Here is a 21,760-nt window from a genome sequence, read left to right on the forward strand (position 1 = left end):
ACAATGTTTTTGTTTGTTTGAGGCAGGTTCTCACTCTGTCGCCCAGGCTCAAGTGATCTCAGCTCAGTGCAACCTCCACTACCTGGGCTCAAGAGCAATTCTCCCACCTCAGCTTCCAGAGTAATGAGGAGTACAGGTGCGCGCCCCCACACCAGGCTCATTTTTGTATCTTTTGTAGAGATGTGGTTTCGTCATGTTGCCTGAACTGGTCTTGAACTCCGAGGCTCAAGTGATCCGCCCACCTTGGCCTCCCAGAGTGCTGGGATTATAGGTGTGAGCCACTGTGCCCAGCCTACAATGTTTTTAGGATGTATTTTTTTCCTAATTGTAGGCCAACAAAAAAAGCACTTTCACCAAGTAGTGTGAGTTAGGCACTGTTTGTTTGTTTTTTCCTAATTTTTAAACAGCATCACAGCTCAGGAATCAGGCTGTCTTCACCTTTTGATTTTCACTATTTTGACTACAAAGTTGTGATTCTCATGGCTATTAGTCTCAAAGTTTCTTGATTTATTTATTTATTTTTTTGAGACAGTCTCACTCTGTTGCCCAGGCTGCAGTGCAGGGCCATGATCTCGGCTCACTGCAACCTCTGTCTCCTGAGTTCAAGAGATTCTCTTGCTTCAGCCTCCTGAGTAGCTGGGATTACAGGCGTCTGCCACCACAACTGGATAATCTTTGTATTTTTAGTAGAGATTGAGTTTCCCCATGTTGGCCAGACTGGGGAAACTTCTGAAACTTCTGACCTCAGATGATCCACCCACCTCGGCCTCCTACAAGTGCTAGGATTACAGGCGTGAGCCACCGTGCTTGGTCTAAAGTTTCATATATTTGTAAACTGACTTTTTAAATTCAAAAATCCAGCCATCAAGTTCCTCAACTTTTTCCATCTTATTTTTTCCCCTTTTTCCTCATGACTAGAATATTCTCCTGTTTATTCACATGTATAATTTTCTATTGTATACAATGTATGCAATACATTATAGAGACTCTGAATTTCCTAAAGAGTGTTTGCAGTCTATTTTGGTTCCCTCCTTAATCCTATGGTGAAAGCCTTAGTCCTGGGAAACATTAACTCTTTTAAGTGTGAGCTTTTATTGGTTTCAATCAAAGTCCTCTGGTTTTTGCCAAGTATAGTTGGAATTCAAACTCCAAATACTGCCTTCCCTGCATTAGGCAATGATGATCTTCTCTGCTCAGCTCTTTTAGCCTTCCAATTGTTGCTTTCCACTATGCCCTATAAAATCTTCCCTAAATGTGTGCAGTTCAGGGGTGAGCACAAAGATCTGAAAGGGGTTCAAATAGATTGTGGGCCTATGCCCCTCCCCATGTTCCATAGCTCCCTCTTTGCCACTACTCCCTCCTTCAATTTCTACCCACTTGGTAGCCCTAAACTCCATCCTCTGATAACGTACAAGCCCATGAAGCAGTGACTACTGAATTCTAGAAGCTCTGGGGCACATAGACTGAGAATGCTCTCTTCTCTTCCTGGCAATACTTTCTGTCTGAAATTTTGCTGACAAATTGTTGAGTAATTTACCTAGTAATATGTACAGGTTTCAAGTCTGTCCTTCCTTGCTCATTACTTTTTCTTAAGCAGGGGAAAGCAGGCTTCTATTTATTGAAGAGAGAGAATGAGAAGGTGGGGAAGATAAAAGGCATGTTTCAGAACACTAGAGAACAACTCTCAACCGCTTTTTACATTCTCTCTTTCCAAGAGCACATCCTCTTTGTTCAAAAGGAGTCTTAAATTTCACAGAAGCATTTATCTGTACACACATGACTTATCGGCAGCTACCAAGCTAGAGGCCGGTAAGTTTTCTCTCCCTCAGCTAGCCTTACACCTTTAAAACTGCCTTTGAGTCAGAAATAAGAAGGGGTTAAAAAACAAAAAAAGAGGCATTTTTCTAGGCATTCCTCCTTAGGTCTTCCCTTCCTCTAGCCCACTGCTCTGTGGTATAAAAACAGTACCCACTTCCCCAACCCAGAAAATATTCCTTGATTTGCTCCATGACTCAAAAAAGGTTCACCCATGCATTCAGTCTCCAGTTCTTTTGCTCATAGGCTGGGTTCTTTTAGAACAACTTAGTTCAATAATATCTGTACTGTATTCAAGATCCAAGCAGATACATTACTGGTTCTGTCAATAAACAATCATCCTGTTTGGAAATAAAGCAAAAAGACTATGTATCCTTGCAGTGTAGCACTGGGACATTACCTAACAAGCCCACCTAGGAATCATCTGACTCTCCATAAATTATTTAACTTTGTTTTATCTATTATCTATAATTGATTAGGGCCCAGAAGTCTTACTGGATGTTTATTTTAGAACGCTAACAAGTTAAAGCTGGTGTGCATCTTGTTGAAAACAATGTCCAAAATTACAGCTTTATTGTTCATTAACAACTTTTGTATGCTACTGAGTAATCATATTTCTGCATTCTTCCTTTTTATCTGGTATTAAAATACTGCTAACAGTTTGGTCACCATCATGATTCCCTCATTATTCAGTAAATCACTATATATTTAGGAATTATGTCTAGGCTGGTGCAGTGGTTCACGCCTGTAATCCCAGCACTTTTGGAGGCCAAGGCCAGCAGACTGCTTGTTCTCAGGAGTTTGAGATCAGCCTGGGCAACATGGTAAAACCCCATGTCTACAAAAAAATACAAATATTAGCCGGATATGGTGGCGCGTGCCTGTAGTCCCAGCTACTTTGGAAGCTGAGGTGGGAGGATCGCTTGAACCTGGGAGGTAGAGGCTGCAGTGAGCCAAGGTCACGCCACTGCACTCCAGCCTGGGTGACAGAGTCAGACCCCGTCAAGAATGAATGAACGAACGCACAAGAAAAAGAGACGAAGAGACAAGGGAGGGGGAGAGGAGGGAGGGGAAAGGGGAGGGGAGGGAGGGGGAGGGGAAGGAGGATGAAGAATGAATGAACGAACGCACAAGAAAAAGAGAGGAAGAGACAAGGGAGGGGGAGGGGGAGGGGGGGGAGGGATTCTAAAGATACTGATTTTTTTTTTGTTAATTCCAGCTGAGTTTCAGAAATGAGAATACAAAAATTAAACATAATAGAAAATATCTCTGACATTATTATTTTTAAACCACAAGTCTTCAAACATATTTCTGGGTAATAAACAAGTGCAGTCCAGGAGTTTGAGGCTGCAGTGAGCTATATTGTGCCACTGCACTCCAGCCTGGGTGACAGAGCAAGAGCCTGTCTTAACCAAAATAAATAAATAAATAAACAAACACATCTACCTCCATTTGGGGAAAAATTTAACAAAATGGAACACAGGCTGGTTACATGTGGGTATGAAAATTTACAGTGGTCCGCTGTCCCGGGTAACCTAATTTATTTGTTTATTTTAAGCAAAGCTGAGAAAAGTCGCTTTCCTAAAATTTAAAACAAAACAAAACAAAAAAAACCTGGAGAACAAACAAGCAAAGTTAAATACTGTCTTCTTATACAGAAAAACTTTGCCTGGCAATTGACATAGGCACAGCTTTGCAAATATATGGCATTTTAAAAATTTAAGTCACTTAATAGCTTTTAAGAAACATATGCTCTGCAGCCCATTCTACTAATAATAAACAATGGAAATGTACAGTTCCCCTCCTTCGGCCAATGCAAGGATCCTAGTTACAGAGAAGAAATGGTGTGCCAAGACAACACCCTTAATTCTTACGCATTTCACCCTTTCTATCTTTTATACTTACCAATTTATCAGTCCCATGATCTGTCTTCACCTCAGAACTAAGTGGAAGAAATAAGTCTGTTGTATGCTCTGGGGGAGGTACCTCCCCAAGAACTATCAACCCCTGCAGGATAGAGAGGAGAAAAATAACGTAAGTGAGCAGTATAAATTTCAAATTTAATTTAGGAGTTAGTCTCAAAAGGACTGCTGGTGTACTAGAGGCTCCCCTCTTCCTTATCCTACGGTTCAGAAACAAACTACACCAGCAGCAGCTTTGTTTTCCCAAAGAGTTATTTCAACAAGAAGCAGATCCAGGCTCCCTCTCTGCCATTTGACTGCTCTGACCCATATGGCTCATCAGCCGTTTAGCATATTTATTCATATCTTTCAGATCTGAACTCTTTACCAGATTATGGCATTTTATACCATATTATTAGACTCCACTAGATTAACAGCAGCAATGTAGTTTTTCTAGCCAACAAATGCAGTTTATAAATTACTAAGCTGAAAATGCTACTATTCTTAATCATGTACTCCACCAACTATACCTGCACAAACAAAACTCAATGAAACAAATGTGGAACAGTCCCCTACAAGTTATCAGAAACCAAGAGCTTTCTTAAAAGCTGGCCCAAAGGCACCTATTTTTCATAAGCATAAATATTACTTCAGATTAAGTTCCTGCTTGACAATTTCAAATTCAGACCTTTGGAATTCATTCCAAGAAACAATTTACATAAAAAGAAATTAAAAATGAACCCACAAGTTCTCCCCACAGTAGGTATAATGAGCCAGGATGGGTAAAGGCAGAAGTTATCTTATTACGAAAAAAAAAATACTACACACGAATCCCACCATGGATACAAGAAGAGGTGACAAAAATAAAGCTATGACACTATATAACCGACAGACTGGGATGCAAGCGATCAGGGTTCCCAAACTCTTTCTCTGGTCTAAAAAAGAGAGATCTAACTAGATTAAGAAGCTCTTAATGGAAGTTTTGTATCAGAATCACCTGGTGAACCTTATCAAACTATACTGGCTTAGGTCCAACATCTACTCAGTGCCTCTGGGGGTGGGGCCAGGTAGTCTACCTTTTCCTGGGGGAAGAGTGCAGGAGGGGGCAGGGCATGGTGGGTATGTGGAGGTGGGTGTCTGTGTCTGTGTCTCTCTCTCTCTCTCTTCCTCGCTATGTTACCCAGCCTGATCTGAAACTCCTGGGCTCAAGCAATCCTCCCACTTCAGCCTCTGGAGTAGCTGGGATTACAGGTGCCTACCACCATGCCCAGAGCTGGATATTCTACTATTCTTTAAAAGTTCCCCTGGTAAGTCCTAAACTTGTAAAGTTGAAAAACACGAGACTTGATGACTTGATTAGTCTCAAAGAACATCCTAAAGTATAGATTCAGGGGACTAGAGATTGTGACTAAATTAGTCTGCGCTCTCTAGGCCATACAACACACTCTTACAAGCCACTAAACCAGATGATCCATCCCTGGCGTCCTTGTAACTAAAAAACCAATATGAAATACAAGCTGCAGAAAAGGGGGGAAAACATTAAGAAAGAAAAAAAGAATTTTATTTCAGTTTTTTTTTTTTTTTTTTAGATGGGAGTTTTGCTCTTGTTGCCCAGGCTAGAGTGCAATAGCGCAATCTTTGGCTCACTGCAACCTCTACCTCCCAGGTTCAGGCAATTCTCCTGCCTCAGCCTCCTGAGTAACTGGGATTACAGGCATGTACTACCATGCCCGGCTAATTTTGTATTTTTAGTAGAGACGGGGTTTCTCTATGTCGAGGCTGGTCTCGAACTCCTAACCTCAGGTGATCCGCCCGCCTTGGCCTCCCAAAGTGCTGGGATTGCAGGCGTAAGCCATCGCACCCGGACTTATTTCAGTTTTTTAAGAAGAAATATGTATCTCTTTTTCTCTTGAAAGCAAAAGAAGCACTGCCTACCTATTCTGGAATATGACTACACTTAGCCTATATCAAAAATGAATTGGAGAGGCCCGGCATGGTGGCTCACACCTGTAATTCCAGCACTTTGGGAGGCTGAGGTGGGTGGATCACATGAGGTCATCAGGAGTTCCCTGGCCAACATGGTGAAACCCCATCTCTACTAAAAATACAAAAATTGCCCAGGCGTCGTGGCACATGCCTGTAGTCCCAGCTACTCGGGAGGCTGAAGAAGGAGAATCGCTTGAATTCAGAAGGCAGAGGTCGCAGTGAGTCGAGATCACACCACTGTTCTCCAGCCTGGGCGACAGACCAAGGCTCTATCTCCAACAACAACAAAAATGAATTGGAGGCTGGGTATGGTAGCTCACACCTGTAATCCTAGCACTTTGGGAGGCTGAGGTCAGGAGTGGGAGACCAGCCTGTCCAACACAGTGAAACCCCGTCTCCAGCAAAAATACAAAAAATTAGCCAGGCGTGGTGGCGAGCCCCTGTAATCCCAGCTACTTGGGAGGCTGAGGCAGGAGAATCGCTTGAACCTGGGAGGCGTAGATTGCAGTGAGCCAAGACTGTGCCATTGCACTCCAGTCTGGGCAATAAGAGTGAAACTCCAACTCAAAATTTAAAAAATTAAAAAAAAAAAAAAAAAAAAGAACTGGAGTCTCCTCAGAAACAAGAGAAAGATCATTAACTAGTAAGCAAGAAACATTTACCCTAGCCTTTAAAATGAGGTTTCTCTGGTTAAAAGAACTTCTGCTTCAAAACACCTTCTTCCCTAAACAAAAGCATAAAATACACCTTGCAAACTTTATCACGTCCAAGTAAAAACTATTTGCAAAAGACAGCTATCTTGTAAATCATTGCCTTCTAAAAACGTTGTATTCAACAGATACTCCCTGCTTAAGGGCCCAAACTGCCTTCCTGCTTCCTGTATAAAGCAAGTCAAAAATCATTTTAGTATTCAAATTTTCCCATAACCGGTTCCTAACTTTTTTTAAGATCGATTTCCAACTACTTTCCCCAAATATCTCTGTTAGTGTTATACCAACTGCATCATCTCCTAGACAAATGTTTCAATGTATGTGAAGCTGTTGCTGCTGCTGGAGGTAGGGGTTATTAGTCAGTTAAAGGTTAAAAAAAAAAACTGAATTAACGGTTAAAACATGAGCTGTTCATCTTTATTCATACTGATTTTTATATTTTATCAGTCCAAATTGCCGTTCATCCTTCCAAAGAGATTTTCAACAAGTCCCACCTCCTTCCAAGAAAATGTCCCTGGTTATTGAGTTCCTACTTGCTTTATCCACACTGCCAGACCTCCTAAAGCATGGTGATTTTATCTTACATTCTGTGTATTTAAATCTCATTTCCAGAGCATTCATAATCTTATGCCACATTATTTATTTCACTTATTATTGCCTCAGTTTCTTCTTTGTTGAGACAGGGTCAAGCTCTGTCACCCAGGCTGGAGTGCAGTGGCATGGTCACAAATCACTGTAATCTCCCCCTCCCGGGATCAAGTGATCCTCCCACCTCAACCCCATAAACAGCTGGGATAACAGGTGCATGCCACCATATCCAGCTAATTTCTGTATTTTTTTTTTTGGTAGAGACGGGGTTTCACCAAGTTGCTCAGGCTGGTCTCGAACTCTTGGACTCAAGTAATGCACTTGCCTCGAACTCCCAAAGTGCTGGGATAACAGGTGCAAGCCACCACACCCAGCTAATTATTCTATTTTTTGGTAGAGATGGAATTTCACCACGTTGCCCAGGCTCATCTCAAACTCCTGGACTCAAGCAATCCACCTGCCTCAGCCTTTCAAAGTGCTGGAATTACATGTGCAAGCTGTTGCACCCAGCCTTTAATTGTTAAACTTATGTTAGTTTCTTGAAGATGTGGACAAAATACAAATATATTTAAATGCCCCATGTCTCCTAGCAGAGTCATACACCAAGAAAATAAATGCATAGCAAATATTTGTGGAGTTGTATAAATTTTTTTCTAACAGGAAAATATTAAGTTTATAATAATTATAGCCAGAAGATAAATAAATTCAACAATTAGATATAAAATTACTCCTTCAATTTTTTTCAGTTATATGAAAGGATACAGTATTTTCCAAAGGGAAGAATTTTTCCTTAAACTATAGAATAGTTTTGAAATACAACCCTCAGAGAGACGATGAAGACACCATCTCCTAAAAGAGTATAATAAAACTTGGTAGGAACCATCTATTCATCGACATCATTTTATAGACCCACAGAGGATGTAGGTCAAAGCTTATGTCTCTAGAGGCCAACACATGGCAGAACTGGGGCAAAAGTCTGGATCTAACTAATACTTCATTTCTTTTCTGTTCATTTAAATCAGTCATTTATCCACTCAGCAGCATTTGTTAGGTGCTAAGGATACAAGAAAAAATGAGAGACCTATCCCTCTCCCCTAACCCATCCTTCAAAGTGCTTATTACATTCTAATACTGGGGGCAAAGAAAAACAGTGTAAATAGATAAATGTTATGTACTATATTAGAAGGTATTAAATGCTAAAGAGAACAAAATACAGGATAGTGAGGGGATTAAGAAGTGGAAACGGTGAAGGAGGTCGTGACGGCTCATGCCTATAATTCTAGCACTTTAGGAAGCCAATGCAGGAGGATTACCTGAGGCCAGGAGTTCAGGACCAGCCTGGGCAACATGGCGAAACCCTATCTCCAAACACACACACAAAAATAATAAAAATTAGCCCGGTGTAATGTCACACCTGTAGTTCCAGATATTCAGGAGGATCACTTAAGCCCAGGAGAGAAAGAGAGATACAAGTGCAAGGGGTACTACAGGCACATGCCACCACGCCTGGCTAGTTTTTTATATTTTTAGTAGAGAAGGGGTTTCACCATGTTGCCCAGGCTGGTTGCAAACTCTTGGGGCCAAGAGATCTACCCTCCCTGGCCTCCCAAAGTGCCGGGTTGCAGGCATGAGCCACTATGCCCTGCTTGAATGTTTATTTGAAGAAAGAATCAACCAGCTATGCCAATGTGCTTACAAGATAGGAGGGAAAATAGAGACACTGCCAAGGTTTCTAGCTTCCACAACCAGAAGAATGGAACTCCTCTTAATTTGTTCAGAGGACATTTGAATACACAGTAGTTTTAATTAAACCTATTTTTGAAAATATGTGCTCAAGTGTTACAATGATGCAACCAACAGTCATCCGTACACTGTCCACTGCCCCCAACATATGTAAGTTCACTATGGCGTTCAAAACCAAACACTGGATCCTCTAATTTAATACTGTACCTCATACTAAAAAGGATGAAAACAGCTAAAAAGAGGCTGAGCAAATAAAAAGCATCCAAGTAGGTAAGAGTCATTCATGCAGGTAGCATCTATTGAGTGGCTACCATGTGCAAGGTAGTGTGAAAACACAGTAATAAAATAAAAACTGATTCTACCATAAGGAGTTTATGTTCATCTAGCTTTGGACAAGCAGACAAAGTATTACGACAGTACTGTAACAGAAGTTGAGAGAAGGTGATGTCAAAGCAGAAAAGAACCTAACTGAAGAGACTGATGAAAGTGAGGCTTTACAGAGGAGGTCTACATAATTACTTAACCATCCCCCAAATATACTTAATATATTTTGAGCTATACTTATTCATTAATTATACACTTAATGACTTTGCCCTTTTCTGTATACAATGTTTCATTATGCCACAATGACATTTATTTGGGATAAAGTTTACTCATGTTTAATAACCATGAAAAGAAAGGTTAGCATTAGCTGAGAAAACTTCGTAACGTTCGACTCCACACCTCTCATGGCTCCCCCAACGTGGGCTTCCCTAACAATCCAGGTTTTAACTGGGTCAATGTTGAATAGCTGTGGCATTAGCCTGGGGGCAATGAACTTAGGGCCACTGTACTATGAAATAGCAACCTACAGAAGCCGAAGAAAAAGGTCAAGAGTCTCCTTTTCCTTCACCATGTCCCGAGCCAGAGCCAGGATCATGCTTAGACTGCACAGGCCTAGGAAACTCCAAGGCTGAAGCAAGCTTCTGCTTTACACAAGGACCAAAGGAATTGGAATGGGTCACAGTTACATGCAGCCTTAATACCTCCTAAATGATTCCTCTGTGGATGGACCCTCTCTTAACTGTATTTGCAATACAGCTAACAGGCAATTTCACATACTTCCTTACATCACTCTATCAGGTCAATCTTCCCTATGCATCTCAAGATAAAACCAGTGACCCCACTGCAGACCAGTTCCACAAGAATAACCCTGGGCTACCTGGAAAAGATAAGTTGTCTACAATGCTTTAAAAACCCTATTAAGATGAGAACCTCAAGAGCTTTACGAAAATTTTGAAGAGAAAGGTGTTTTAAGCTTCTGCAGTTCCCATTCAGCTCTTTCCCTATTCAAAAGTTTCAATACTCTTCCACCTTCCATCCTCTTAACATTTCCATCCTCAGCTACAGCTGTGCAATCTCAAAGAGTAGTCAGAAGAGGGGATTTTAAAAAACAACATAAGAGTCAAGCTAGTGCTTCTGGGAGACCAAGGCAAGGAGGATCACTTGAGGTCAAGAGTTTGAGACCACCTGGATAACATAGTGAGACCCCATCCTTTTTTTTAAAAACAACAACAACAACAACAACAAAAACCTTTAATAATTAGCCAGGCATGGTGGGACTCATCTATGGTCCCAGCTACTTGTAATTGCAAGGCTAAGGTAGAAGGATAGCTTGAGCCCGAGAGTTTCAGGTTACAGTGAACTATATGATCTGCCACTGCACCTCAGCCTGGGAAACAGAGCAAGACCCTGCCTCTTAAAACCTGCTTAGTCCCTATTCTTTCCCCTTATTTATCAGGTGTGAAATTTCAATAAATATGTTTCAGTGAAATGATGAAAAGGACAAAACAGCAAAATATGTTAGGGAAAAAAAATGCTTTTGAATCAGATAAAAAGTCCTGAGTTTAAATTTAGCTCTGCCTTTTACAAGCTTCTGAAGATTTACTCTGATCATTAAACAAACATACATGAGTAAACCTTTAATTAGTATATACTCAAGGTACATATATTGTTTTCCTTTCCCCTTCTAAAGCATGGAAGAGTTTCTTTTTAAAAAACAAGCTGACAAACTATGAAAATTAAAAGAACACAAAAGCATGGAGAAGTAGTACAGAAGAGTTTCCAGAAATTGTTTCTTTCTCCAGAGAGTAACATTATTCCCAAAAGGGACTCTACTCCACAGCTTGGAAGGTAATACCTACCTTCTGACAGAACAGAAACTGGTGTCTGCATCCTAGAATCACCTAGCAGTAGTCACAAATACCTTTTTTTTTTTGGTAATACGTCACTTAAATAAAATTAATGTTAACAAGCAACAAAGTAAATCCTTAAAAAGAAAAAGAAAAGCCCCACCATCCTTCCAATCTCCCACCAAAAGACAAATTACAACTCAACAGCCTATCACCAAAATTCAACCTATCACCTAGGTTCATCTCAAAAAAAAAAGGGGGGGGGGGAGCGGGGGCTGCACAACCCAGGCAGCTCTGGCAAATCTTGGTGAAGCATGGAAAATGTGAACACCAACCCACTTAACCAAAACAAATAGGAAAAAATTTCTCCCATTTCAATAACTTTAAAAAAAAACCTCAAGCACTTAAAGTGATTACTAACTTGAACAACAGCTCTGCAGCCTGATACTCAAATCTCAGCTCTGCACTCACACTTGGATGTGTAACCAAGAACAAACTACTTGACTGACCTTCCACTGTTTATCTCGAAAATCATGAATGAGTGTAAAATGCTTAGCACAGTGCCTGATATATCACAAAGTGCTCAAAAACTTCTGTTAATTACAGTGTTACACAAAGACTAAATGCATGTGAATATATCATTGGGGGAAAATTCCATGGCTTGTTAGAGCAAGTTGAATATTGTCTCTTCCAAATTTATGTTCACCCAGAACCTGTGAATATTACCTTATTTGGAAAAAGGGTCTTTGCAGTTGTAATCAAGTTATGAGACCTTTACTGTGGGCCCTAAATTCAATATGCCTGGTGTCCTCCTAACATGGAAATGTGGACACAGATGCAAAGAGAAAGACAGTCATGTGAAGATGGAGGCAGCAACTGGAGTGATGTAGCTATAGGCCAAGAACACCAAGGACTAGCACAACATCATAAACTGGAAAAAGACAAGGAAGGATTCTTCCCTAGAGCCTCCAAAGAGAGCATGGCCCTGCTGACACCGTGATTTCAGACTTCTGGCCTCCAGAACGGTAAGAGAACAAATTTCCGATTTAAGCCATCCCATTTGTGATAGTCTGTTACGGCAGTCTAGGAAACTAATCCATTTGTTGAAAAATAAATGTATAAATACAACAGGTAACGCTGTGAGTTTTCTTGATGCATTACTTACTGAACTATCAACCCAGTGTTATTCTTCCTATCAGAACTCTGTAACAGACACCGTATATTTAGACTGCAAACAAAGAAGTAAAAGATTATCTATGATGTTGTATTTTACAGACCAAGAAACTGAAGCTCAGAAATGTTAAGTGACTTTTCTTCTCAAGGTTCACGTAAGCATCTGGTAGCAAAGTCACAGCTTGAAGCAAAAATTTACCAAGTCCAAGTATGGTGCTTAATACAATTTGCTTTGAATGATGAAACTCTTGGTTAATCAACATATATTCATGTGCCAAATAACATTATGGCCAATGACAGACCACATATACAATGATGGTCTTAACAACATTTTAACAGAGCTGAAGAACTCCTGTCATAGCACAAAGCACTACTCATATGTTTGTGGTGATGCTGGTGTAAAGAAACCTACAGTGCTGCTATTAAAAGTATACCACATACAATTATGTACAGTAAGAATATAATAGTTGATAATAAAAAACTATGTTACTGTTAAAAACACTTATTTCTTATAATAAAAAGTGTTATGTATTTACTATACTACACTTTTGTCAGAGTGTACTTCTACTCATTAAAAAAAGTGAACTGTGAAACAGCCTCCGGCAGGTCCTTCTGTTGGCACTGTCACAGGCAATGAAAGCTCCATGTGTGTTGCTGGCCCTGAAGACCTAACAGTGGAACAAGATGTGAAGGTGGAAGACAGTAATACCGACAAACCTGACCCTGTGTGGGCCTATGTTCATGTGTGTGTTTCTGTCTTAGTTTTTAGCAAAACAGTTTAAAAAATAAAACTTTTCATTTTAAAATGAAAACTCTTAACGATAGAAAAAACCTTGTAGAATAAGGTGTGAAGAAGATATTTTTGTACAATGACAGGGTGTTTGTGTTTTAGGCTAAGTGTTATTACAAAAGAGTCAAAAAGTTTTAAAAACTTAAAGTTTATAAAGCAAAAAGTTACAGTAAGCTAAGGTTAATTTATTACTGAAAAAAATCTTTAGAATAAATGTAGTGTAGCCTCAGTGTACAGTGTTTATAAAGTTTATAGTAATGTACAGTCGTGTCCTAGGCCTTTCACATTCAGTCACCTTTCACCCACTGACTCACCCAGAGCAACTTGCAGTCCTGCAAGCTCCATTCATGGTTTAAGTGCCCTATACAGGTGTTTCATTTTTATCTTTTCTACTATATTTTTACTGTATTTTTTCTATGTTTAGATATGTTGAAATACATAAATCTTTACCACTAATTGCCTACAGTATTCAGTATAGTAGCATGATGTACTGGTTTATAGCCTAGAAGCAATAGGCTATACCATATTGTCTAAGTGTATAGTAGGTTATACCACCTCAGCTTGTATGTATGTATGTAAGTATGTATGTACGTACGTACGTATGTGAGATAGAGACTCGCTCTGCCTTGCCCAGGCTGGAGTGCAGTGTTGAGATCTCAGCTCACTGGACCCTCCATCTCCTGGATTCAAGTGATTCTCCTGTCTCAGCCTACCGAGTAGCTGGGGTTACAGGCACCCGATACCACACCTGGTTAAATTTTTTTGTATTTTTAATAGAGACACGGGTTTCACCATGTTAGCCAGGCTAGTCTCGATCTCCTGACCTCAGATGATCCACCCATCTCGGCCTCCCACTCCTTGCCTTCCCCAAAGTGCTGAGATTACAGGCATGAGCCACCGCGCCCAGCCCTCAGCTTATATTTAAGTGCACTCTATGATGTTCACACATCAATGAAATCACCTAACAACACATTTCTCAGTTTCCCTTTCATTAAGCAACGTGTGACGGTATACACAAAACTCCAGATTATTTTCCAGATATTTAGAAATACTTTTCAGATATTTTGAAAGTTTCTGAAAACCGCTGTTATTGCTTCTGAGTGATGAGCTGAAGAATAAAGCATGAAACAAATGAGGTGAGTATCTTCTTATACACAACTAGTGAGACTATAAACTGACCCTGTCAAAAACAAATAAGGTATCTTCTTCTTCTTTTTTTTTTTTTAAGTCTCGCTCTGTCGCCCAGGCTGGAGGGCAGTGGCACATCTCCACCGCCTCCCAGGTTAACGCCATTCTCCTGCCTCAGCCTCCCTAAAAGCTGGGACTACAGGCGCCTGCCACCAGGCCCAGCTAATTTTTTTGTGTTTTCAGTAGAGATGGGGTTTCACCGTGTTCGCCAGGATGGTCTCGATCTCCTGACTTCGTGATCTGCCCACCTCGGCCTCCCATAGTGCTGGGATTACAGGCGTGCGCCACCGCGCCCGGCCCAGGTATCTTCTTATACACAACTAGTGAGACTATAAACTGACAACTAGTGAGACTATAAACTGACACTGCCAAAATACTTCTCTAAAGTATGCATTAAGAACATAAAAGAGTATTTGTATCTTTGACTAAGATAAAGATATCTGTCATGGCATACCTAATTTTTTTTTTTTTTTTTTTTTTTTTTTGAGACGGAGTTTCGCTCTGTCGCCCAGGCTGGAGTACAGTGGCCGGATCTCAGCTCACTGCAAGCTCCGCCCCCCGGGTTTACGCCATTCTCCTGCCTCAGCCTCCCCAGTAGCTGGGACTACAGGCGCCCGCCACCTCGCCCGGCTAGTTTTTTGTATTTTTTAGTAGAGACGGGGTTTCACCGGGTTAGCCAGGATGGTCTTGATCTCCTGACCTCGTGATCCGCCCGTCTCGGCCTCCCAAAGTGCTGGGATTACAGGCTTGAGCCACCGCGCCTGGCCACTTAATTTTAATCATAAGCGTAACTTAAAGTCAACAAGGAAAGGCAATAGCATGCAGCCAATAAAAATGTTTTCCAAAAACCAACTGGGAAATATTCAGGGCACATACGTAACATGACTGTGTTTGAACAAATTACTTATGTGCTAGGAAAATGTACCATAATGTTGGTAGTGAGATGATTTTGAGCTCTTGTGTTTTTTGATTTTGTTTTGGGGCGGGGGGTGTCTTTTATACTTCTGTGTAATTTCAACATTTCCTGAGAATTGATACACAGTATTTCATCAGTTCTAAGAAGTACTTTCCCCACATGTCAACAACTTTTAAATCAAGATGCATTTTACAATTGCTGTTATGCCCTAGTTTAACTGAAGTAATTCCTTTGTTGTACTTAAAATAATGGTACATCTTACAATCAATAGCATCTTAAGTTCTATGAAATGTGGCAGTTTTATAACAGGCAGCTAAAATAACACAACATATACACATATATAAACCCACATATGTATTTATGAATGTATATAAAAAGATGAAGCAACACTTATGACTACTATTGTACTAATCTCAGTTGTTACTAAGAGACTCTAGTTCTCAAATATAGAAATTCCCACTTAACTACTGGCTATAAAAACCTAGAAACAGACACTGAAGAGGTGTCCCTGATACAGAAAGACTGTGTTTTTCTCCTCAGTATAGGCATATCCAGTCACCTCCTCGTTATTCTTAGTCACCATTCCAGTTCATATTCTACAAATCTCACTTTAAAATTTCCTTTGTGAAGAGTTGGGAAAGCAAAATATTCACCAAATCTAGAATGTTTATTAGTTTTGTTCTAGCTAATTTTTAAATAAGTAAATCAGGATTTAATTTGTATGCTACCCTAATGGAACCAATTAAAAAGAATAAAAAAGTGAGCCCTCTGGACTGTATCCTCAAAGTATGCTCTGTTGAACTTTTTTGGGGGGGGGGTGGAATATACACACACAAATACATATACATATACGTATCTCCAATCTGGAAAGAAGCTAGAAGTCTGCAGTGAAATTTTTAGAATAAAAGTTCAAATGATTAGGTAGCCCACAGAACTTTCACTTCAAACCCTGATCATTTTGTTGACCTTTAACTTTTGGCCTACTAATTAATTTAATGGATACTGTCCAAAGTAAAGCCATTTTCTTAAGGCTTTGTCTAGTACTAAGGTCAAGGCATTTTGACCCTTAGTTTTAGCAGCAATAGACTTTTTCTAGACGTGGGTCTAGATAAAGATAGAGCTCAGTCATACCAAGCTAATATAAAAAATACTTTGCAAGGATGTAAGCTTCATGAAGGCAGGATTTTTGTTCACTATTTTGACCCTACTATGGAGAACACTGCTGATACATAATAGGCACTTTTCCACAAATCTAACAAATATTACAGTTACATCAATGGCTTGCATTATTCAGTCTGTTTTGTTTCCTATTAACTCAGATACTCACACTATTTTGTTCTAAATACATGTTCAATTAACCATTATATTCTAATAGCGTTTTCCTTTTTATGAGACAGGGTCTTAGCTGCCCAGGCTGGAGTGTGGTGGCACAATCTTGGCTCACTGTAACCTCCACTTCATGGGCTCAAGCGATCCTCCCACTTCAGCCTCCTAAGTAGCTGGGACTACAGGCACATGCCATCATACTCAGCTAATTTTTTGTATTTTTTGTAAAGACAAGGTCTCCCTATGTTGCCTGGGCTGGCCTCGAACTCCTGAGCTCAAATGATCCTCCTGCCTTGGCCTCCAAAAGTGCTGGGCTCACAGGAGTGAGCCACCACGCACAGCTACATCAGGTTCTTAAACAAATTAAACCACTATATCAGGTCATTAAACCATTTACTTTGCAATAGTTAAGACGGGGGTTGGGGGGGTTATGAGGTGGGAGGGGATGAGAGAAAAGCAATATTGATAGTTTTTGGCTCCATTTAAAAACACCAGATACTTATCCCTTACCTTATTAGCACGTATCTGTTTGTAAATGTCTGTTTGCTGACGAATTCGATATTCCAAGTCAGAAACATGAGCCTGAAGCCAGTTCCAGCGGCTGACAATAGCTGCCCGGTCTGCAGCCCATCTCCATTCTGACCTGCGTCTCCTAAAAGGAAATAAACTGAGTGAAATCCAAGAGCAACAGTAATATCTATATCAGATTGGGGGGTGGGGTGGGGTGGGGGTGTGGAATTTAACTTCTAAAGTCCCTTGCAGAGACTAACTCTAGCGTCAAGAAAAACCCAAGACAGACAGGGACAGACACCCCCCACTCCTCAGGATGCACATGGATATAAACTTTCAAATAGGTATTTCCCAAATTGAGTGGAACTGCCTTCTAGCATCCTGATCCTGTGGCACAGTTTCTCTGAAATCCCACTGATTTCTTTGGAGATAAAAGTATTGTCCCTGCCAAAATAAAATACATATTAATAATAATCCATACAGGAAATCCAACTGACACTAAGAATTATCAAAACTAATAAAGAAATCGGCAAAAGTGTTCAGTAAAGAATATTTAAAAACTAATAAAGTAGAAAATAATCACTTTTTCAGTACCATTCATAACAGCAACAAAACTAATGATACATTAAATATCTTTATAGAGAAATAATGCCTGAAAGCATAACGATCTATACAAATGGTAGGATACATTTTTTTAGGATGGCAATTCTCATGAACATCCATAAATTCAAAGAAATTCCAATCAAACTGCCTATAGAATTTTAATGAAAGTTGAGAAACAGATCCAAAAGTTCACATGGAATACAGGACCAACAGCAAGAAATTGCGAAGAAGGCATGATGCAAATTCACATTACCAGAGAGCCAGATGTGCTGCAAAACTATACGGAGCCTCAAAACGTAGAACTAGATACAAAAAAGAGTAATTTTTAAAAAATCAGTTCAGTGGGGAAAAGATTAAACTATTCAATAAATAGTACTAAAATGGCCAGTTCTTTAGAAGGAAAAAGTAAAATTAGTTCCCTTCATGATATAATTACAAAATTTTGGCATTTCAAATTGCTAAACATGAACAGCCAAACTTACAAGAACATCTTTGGGATTTAGAGCAGGAAGCATTTCTTAGATAAGACACAAATGTATCACCCACTTTTCAACATACAATAGAAAATCCAATAAAGTTAAAAGGCAAACTACATTTTGGGGAAGATATCTAACACATATAACTGACCATTAAACATCAGAATATGTAACAGAACTCTCAGAAACAGGTTAAAAGAAAAAAAGACAATCTTAATAGAAATAGAAAATTCACATAAAAGGCAAATAATACATAAAAATGTGTCATCTCATTAAAATTTGGTTAAAATATAAATATTAGGTAAAACATTAAGATGTTTGAAATCTGGATAGGAAAACGCATAGTCTGATAAAGCGAACAGGTGGTGAAAAATGGAAAAGAACAATTAATACATTGCTGGCAACAGTTAAAACTGGAACCACCATTTTTGAAAAATAATTCAGAAATACTTGGTTAGGTGTAAAATATGCATACCCAACCATCACGATATTGTATTTAATTTTTTTTTTTCCCTGAGTGGGGGGGTCTCATACTCTCATTGAGGCTGGATTATGATGGTGCAGTCATAGCTCACTGTAACCTAGAGTTTCTTTGCTTAAGCTATCCTCCCACCCCAGTCTCCCAATCAGCTGGGATCAGGAGCATACTACCCTACCTGGCTTTTTTTGTTTTTGTTTTTGTTTTGAGACCAAGTTTTGCTCTTGTTGTCCAGGCTGGAGTGCAATGGTGCAATCTCGGCTCACCACAACCTTCACCTCTCGGGTTCAAGCGATTCTCCTGCCTCAGCCTCCTGAGTAGCTGGGATTACAGGCATGCGCCACCACACCCAGCTAATTTTGTATTTTTAGTAGTGACAGGGTTTCTCCATGTTGGTCAGGCTGGTCTCAAACTCCTGACCTCAGGTGATCCACCCACCTCGACCTACCAAAGTGCTGGGACTACAGACAGGCATAAGGCGGCACCCAGCCCTAACTTTTTTTTTTTTTCAGATGGAACCTGGCTCTGTTATCCAGGCTGGAGTGCAGTGGCGCAATCTCAGCTCACAGCAAACTCCGCCTCCCGGGTTTACGCCATTCTCCTGCCTCAGCCTCCCGAATAACTCTGACTACAGGCGCTCACCAGCACGCCTGGCTAATTTTTGTATTTTTAGTAGAGACAGGATTTCACTGTGTTAGCCAGGATGGTCTCGACCTCCTGACCTCGTGATTCACCCCCCTCAGCCTCCCAAAGGGCTGGGATTACAGGCGTGAGCCACTGAGCCTACCCCACTGGCTAATTTCTAATAAAAAGTGTTGTAGAGATGGGGTCTTGCTATGGTATCCAGGTTGTTCTCAAACTCCTGACCTTTGGTCTCCCACAGACACAAGCCACTATGCCCAGTCATGAAACTCTGTTTCTGAGAACATAAACTACACATTTCTCTGCATGAGGAAACAGGTTCGCTGGAGTAGTCTGTAATAGATAAAAACTAATTATATTCCAATTCTGCTGAAATTGGTAAATAAACAATAATTTATTCATTTAATAGTTCTATAGTAATAAAAATAAAATTAACTACACCTGTATGTGTCAACATGATTAAATCTCAGAACATGATGTTGAATGAAACAACTATAAAAAAAACTAAACGAGATTAAGTACACACAAGTAGTAAAGGAATTTGATGAAATACTATCTAGCAATTTATTTACTGTATGTATCAACATGACTTAATCTCAACAATGGGGAATGCAAAAGCCGTATGAAAACAAAAATAATAGGCCGGGTGCGGTGGCTCAAGCCTGTAATCCCAGCAATTTGGGAGGCCGAGATGGGCGGATCACGAGGTCAGGAGATTGAGACCATCCTGGCTAACACGGTGAAACCTCGTCTCTACTAAAAGAATACAAAAAACTAGCCTGGCGAGGTGGCGGGCGCCTGTAGTCCCAGCTACTCGGGACGCTGAGGCAGGAGAATGGCGTGAACCCGGGAGGCAGAGCTTGCAGTCAGCTGAGATCTGGCAACTGCACTCCAGCCTGGGCGGCAGAGCGAGACGCCGTTTCAAAAAAAAAAACAGAAAACAAAAATAATAAACAAACAATAAGGATTGTTACCAATACAGATAAGTGATTAATATATTTTAAAATGCATAGAACTGATATACAACAAATTTACCATCAAGCTCATTGTCTCTGGAAAGGGGATGGAGAAATTGGATTTTAGCTCTACCTTTAATGTAATGTTTTTCTCATGTAAAATCAAAAGATAGAAATGTGACATTAACATTCTTTAAATATTAAGACTGGGGTTACATGGTGTCTACTATATTCTCTAATACTTCATAATCTACCACAAAACTATTTTCCCAAAAAGCAGCAGCAGTCACACTGCCCTCAGTCCCACTTCCCATCAGGATACACACACTCACTACTAAAACTTGCAATTATAGGTGAACTTGAACACAGTCTCCCATAGGTACAAAATACAAAATGTCAATAATTATCAAATCTGACCATGATAGGGTAAGACATAAATTAATACTTAATCATACCATAATAATTAAGACAAAGGACAGCAATGGTATTTTAAGTTTTGTATGGACCAAACATAAACCATTCAAATCAACCACTGTGATAAAGTATTATCAATTATTTCTCTTCCTTTAGAAAGAAGACATTTTATAGTTTCCTAATTTTGATGGAACCACTTCGAGATAAAAAGATACTTTTAAAGTACAGTTATCTGCTTCAATGTTGGCTGTAGGTCTAGCTCTACCCCAAATCCAGGAAATGGATCTCAAGAGATCAATAAGAACCTACGGGATCATTCTTGAACAAGAAAAATGCCCCCTACCCACAAGGCGACAAAACTAGTTAACCCTCGTATTTTATTCCCAGCTTTCCTTACTCTTCAAGGCTTACCACCTTTCTATCCTGCAAAATCTGTTGGTTTTATAGATTCCTTTCATTCCTAAAGCTACCACCACACCAGGTCCCCATCTATCACCACTGGGCAAAGCCGACAGCCTCCTTAGCTGTTCTTCCCAACACCAGTCAATCATACTATTTTTCCTCAATAAACTCCCCTCAAACCTTTTTCATCCTGGCATTCTAATGTTTAAGGAACCACGCAGCTCCTTTGTTTGAAAATACAAAAGGAAAAGAAAATTACTTAAAACATTTTAGTTCACAAGAACTTTGATAAATACTCTTTTTCTTGGATATTAAAGTCTTAAGTCCCCTACACGGGGTATTTACCTAAATAACAATACAAAGTAAGCCTCCTGATAATATGTTTTGGAAAATATGGTTAATAAACTAATTAAAGGCAAGGAAGCACTAAGGAATATTAACAATTTCCAATTTATGAACAAGTTTCATTTTATAAGTGTATCTGCTATATGATGGTTTAGAACTGGAAGTGATTTCCAGGAGAAAGTTGTTACAATGTTGTTTTTCCATAATGCTGCTCAAATTCTGATCATGTCCAATGAAAAATGGAAAACTTCAACTCAAGTGTCCAAAAAGTATCTTGTGTTCAAAATACTGGCAATATGAGCAGAAAGCTAAGCTGTTATTAAATGTGAGAGGTGGACAGTTAACAGGTCTGCTGTAAGCTAGTTATCATACTCCAGTGGCAGAGCAGAGCACCACAAAACAGTAACACAAGAGTAAGAGTTTCACATCTTGTGTTCCTAACAAAAACAAGCCATACAAACTCAGCTTATCAGAGGTAAAGATAAGACTTCCTCCTCAACATTCAAAGTGTAAATTTATCACTCTGACAATTTACAGCTTAAAACAAGGGACACTGATTGAATATTAGGGACATGCTTAATGTTATACCGTACAGACTGCAGGAAAGAACACAGGACTAAGGCTGTA

At 39.8% G+C, this 21,760-nt stretch overlaps 1 protein-coding gene across 1 annotated transcript in view; it reads right to left on the reverse strand.

The window, feature by feature from the left end:
* The window catches only part of KANSL1 (KAT8 regulatory NSL complex subunit 1), a 67,011-nt gene extending 48,632 nt beyond the window's left edge, over window positions 1-18,379 (reverse strand). The window contains exons 1-3 of the mRNA XM_023196164.2: window positions 18,372-18,379; window positions 16,818-17,004; window positions 3,721-3,822 (exon numbers count right to left, since the gene is read on the reverse strand). Coding sequence (XP_023051932.1) covers window positions 3,721-3,822; window positions 16,818-17,004; window positions 18,372-18,379 — 297 coding nt within the window. The remainder of the gene's footprint in view (window positions 1-3,720; window positions 3,823-16,817; window positions 17,005-18,371) is intronic.
* Between the last annotated feature and the right edge of the window lie 3,381 nt (window positions 18,380-21,760).

The sequence above is a fragment of the Piliocolobus tephrosceles genome, chromosome 16 (assembly GCF_002776525.5).
Source record: "Piliocolobus tephrosceles isolate RC106 chromosome 16, ASM277652v3, whole genome shotgun sequence".
NCBI classification, from domain to species: Eukaryota; Metazoa; Chordata; class Mammalia; order Primates; family Cercopithecidae; genus Piliocolobus; species Piliocolobus tephrosceles.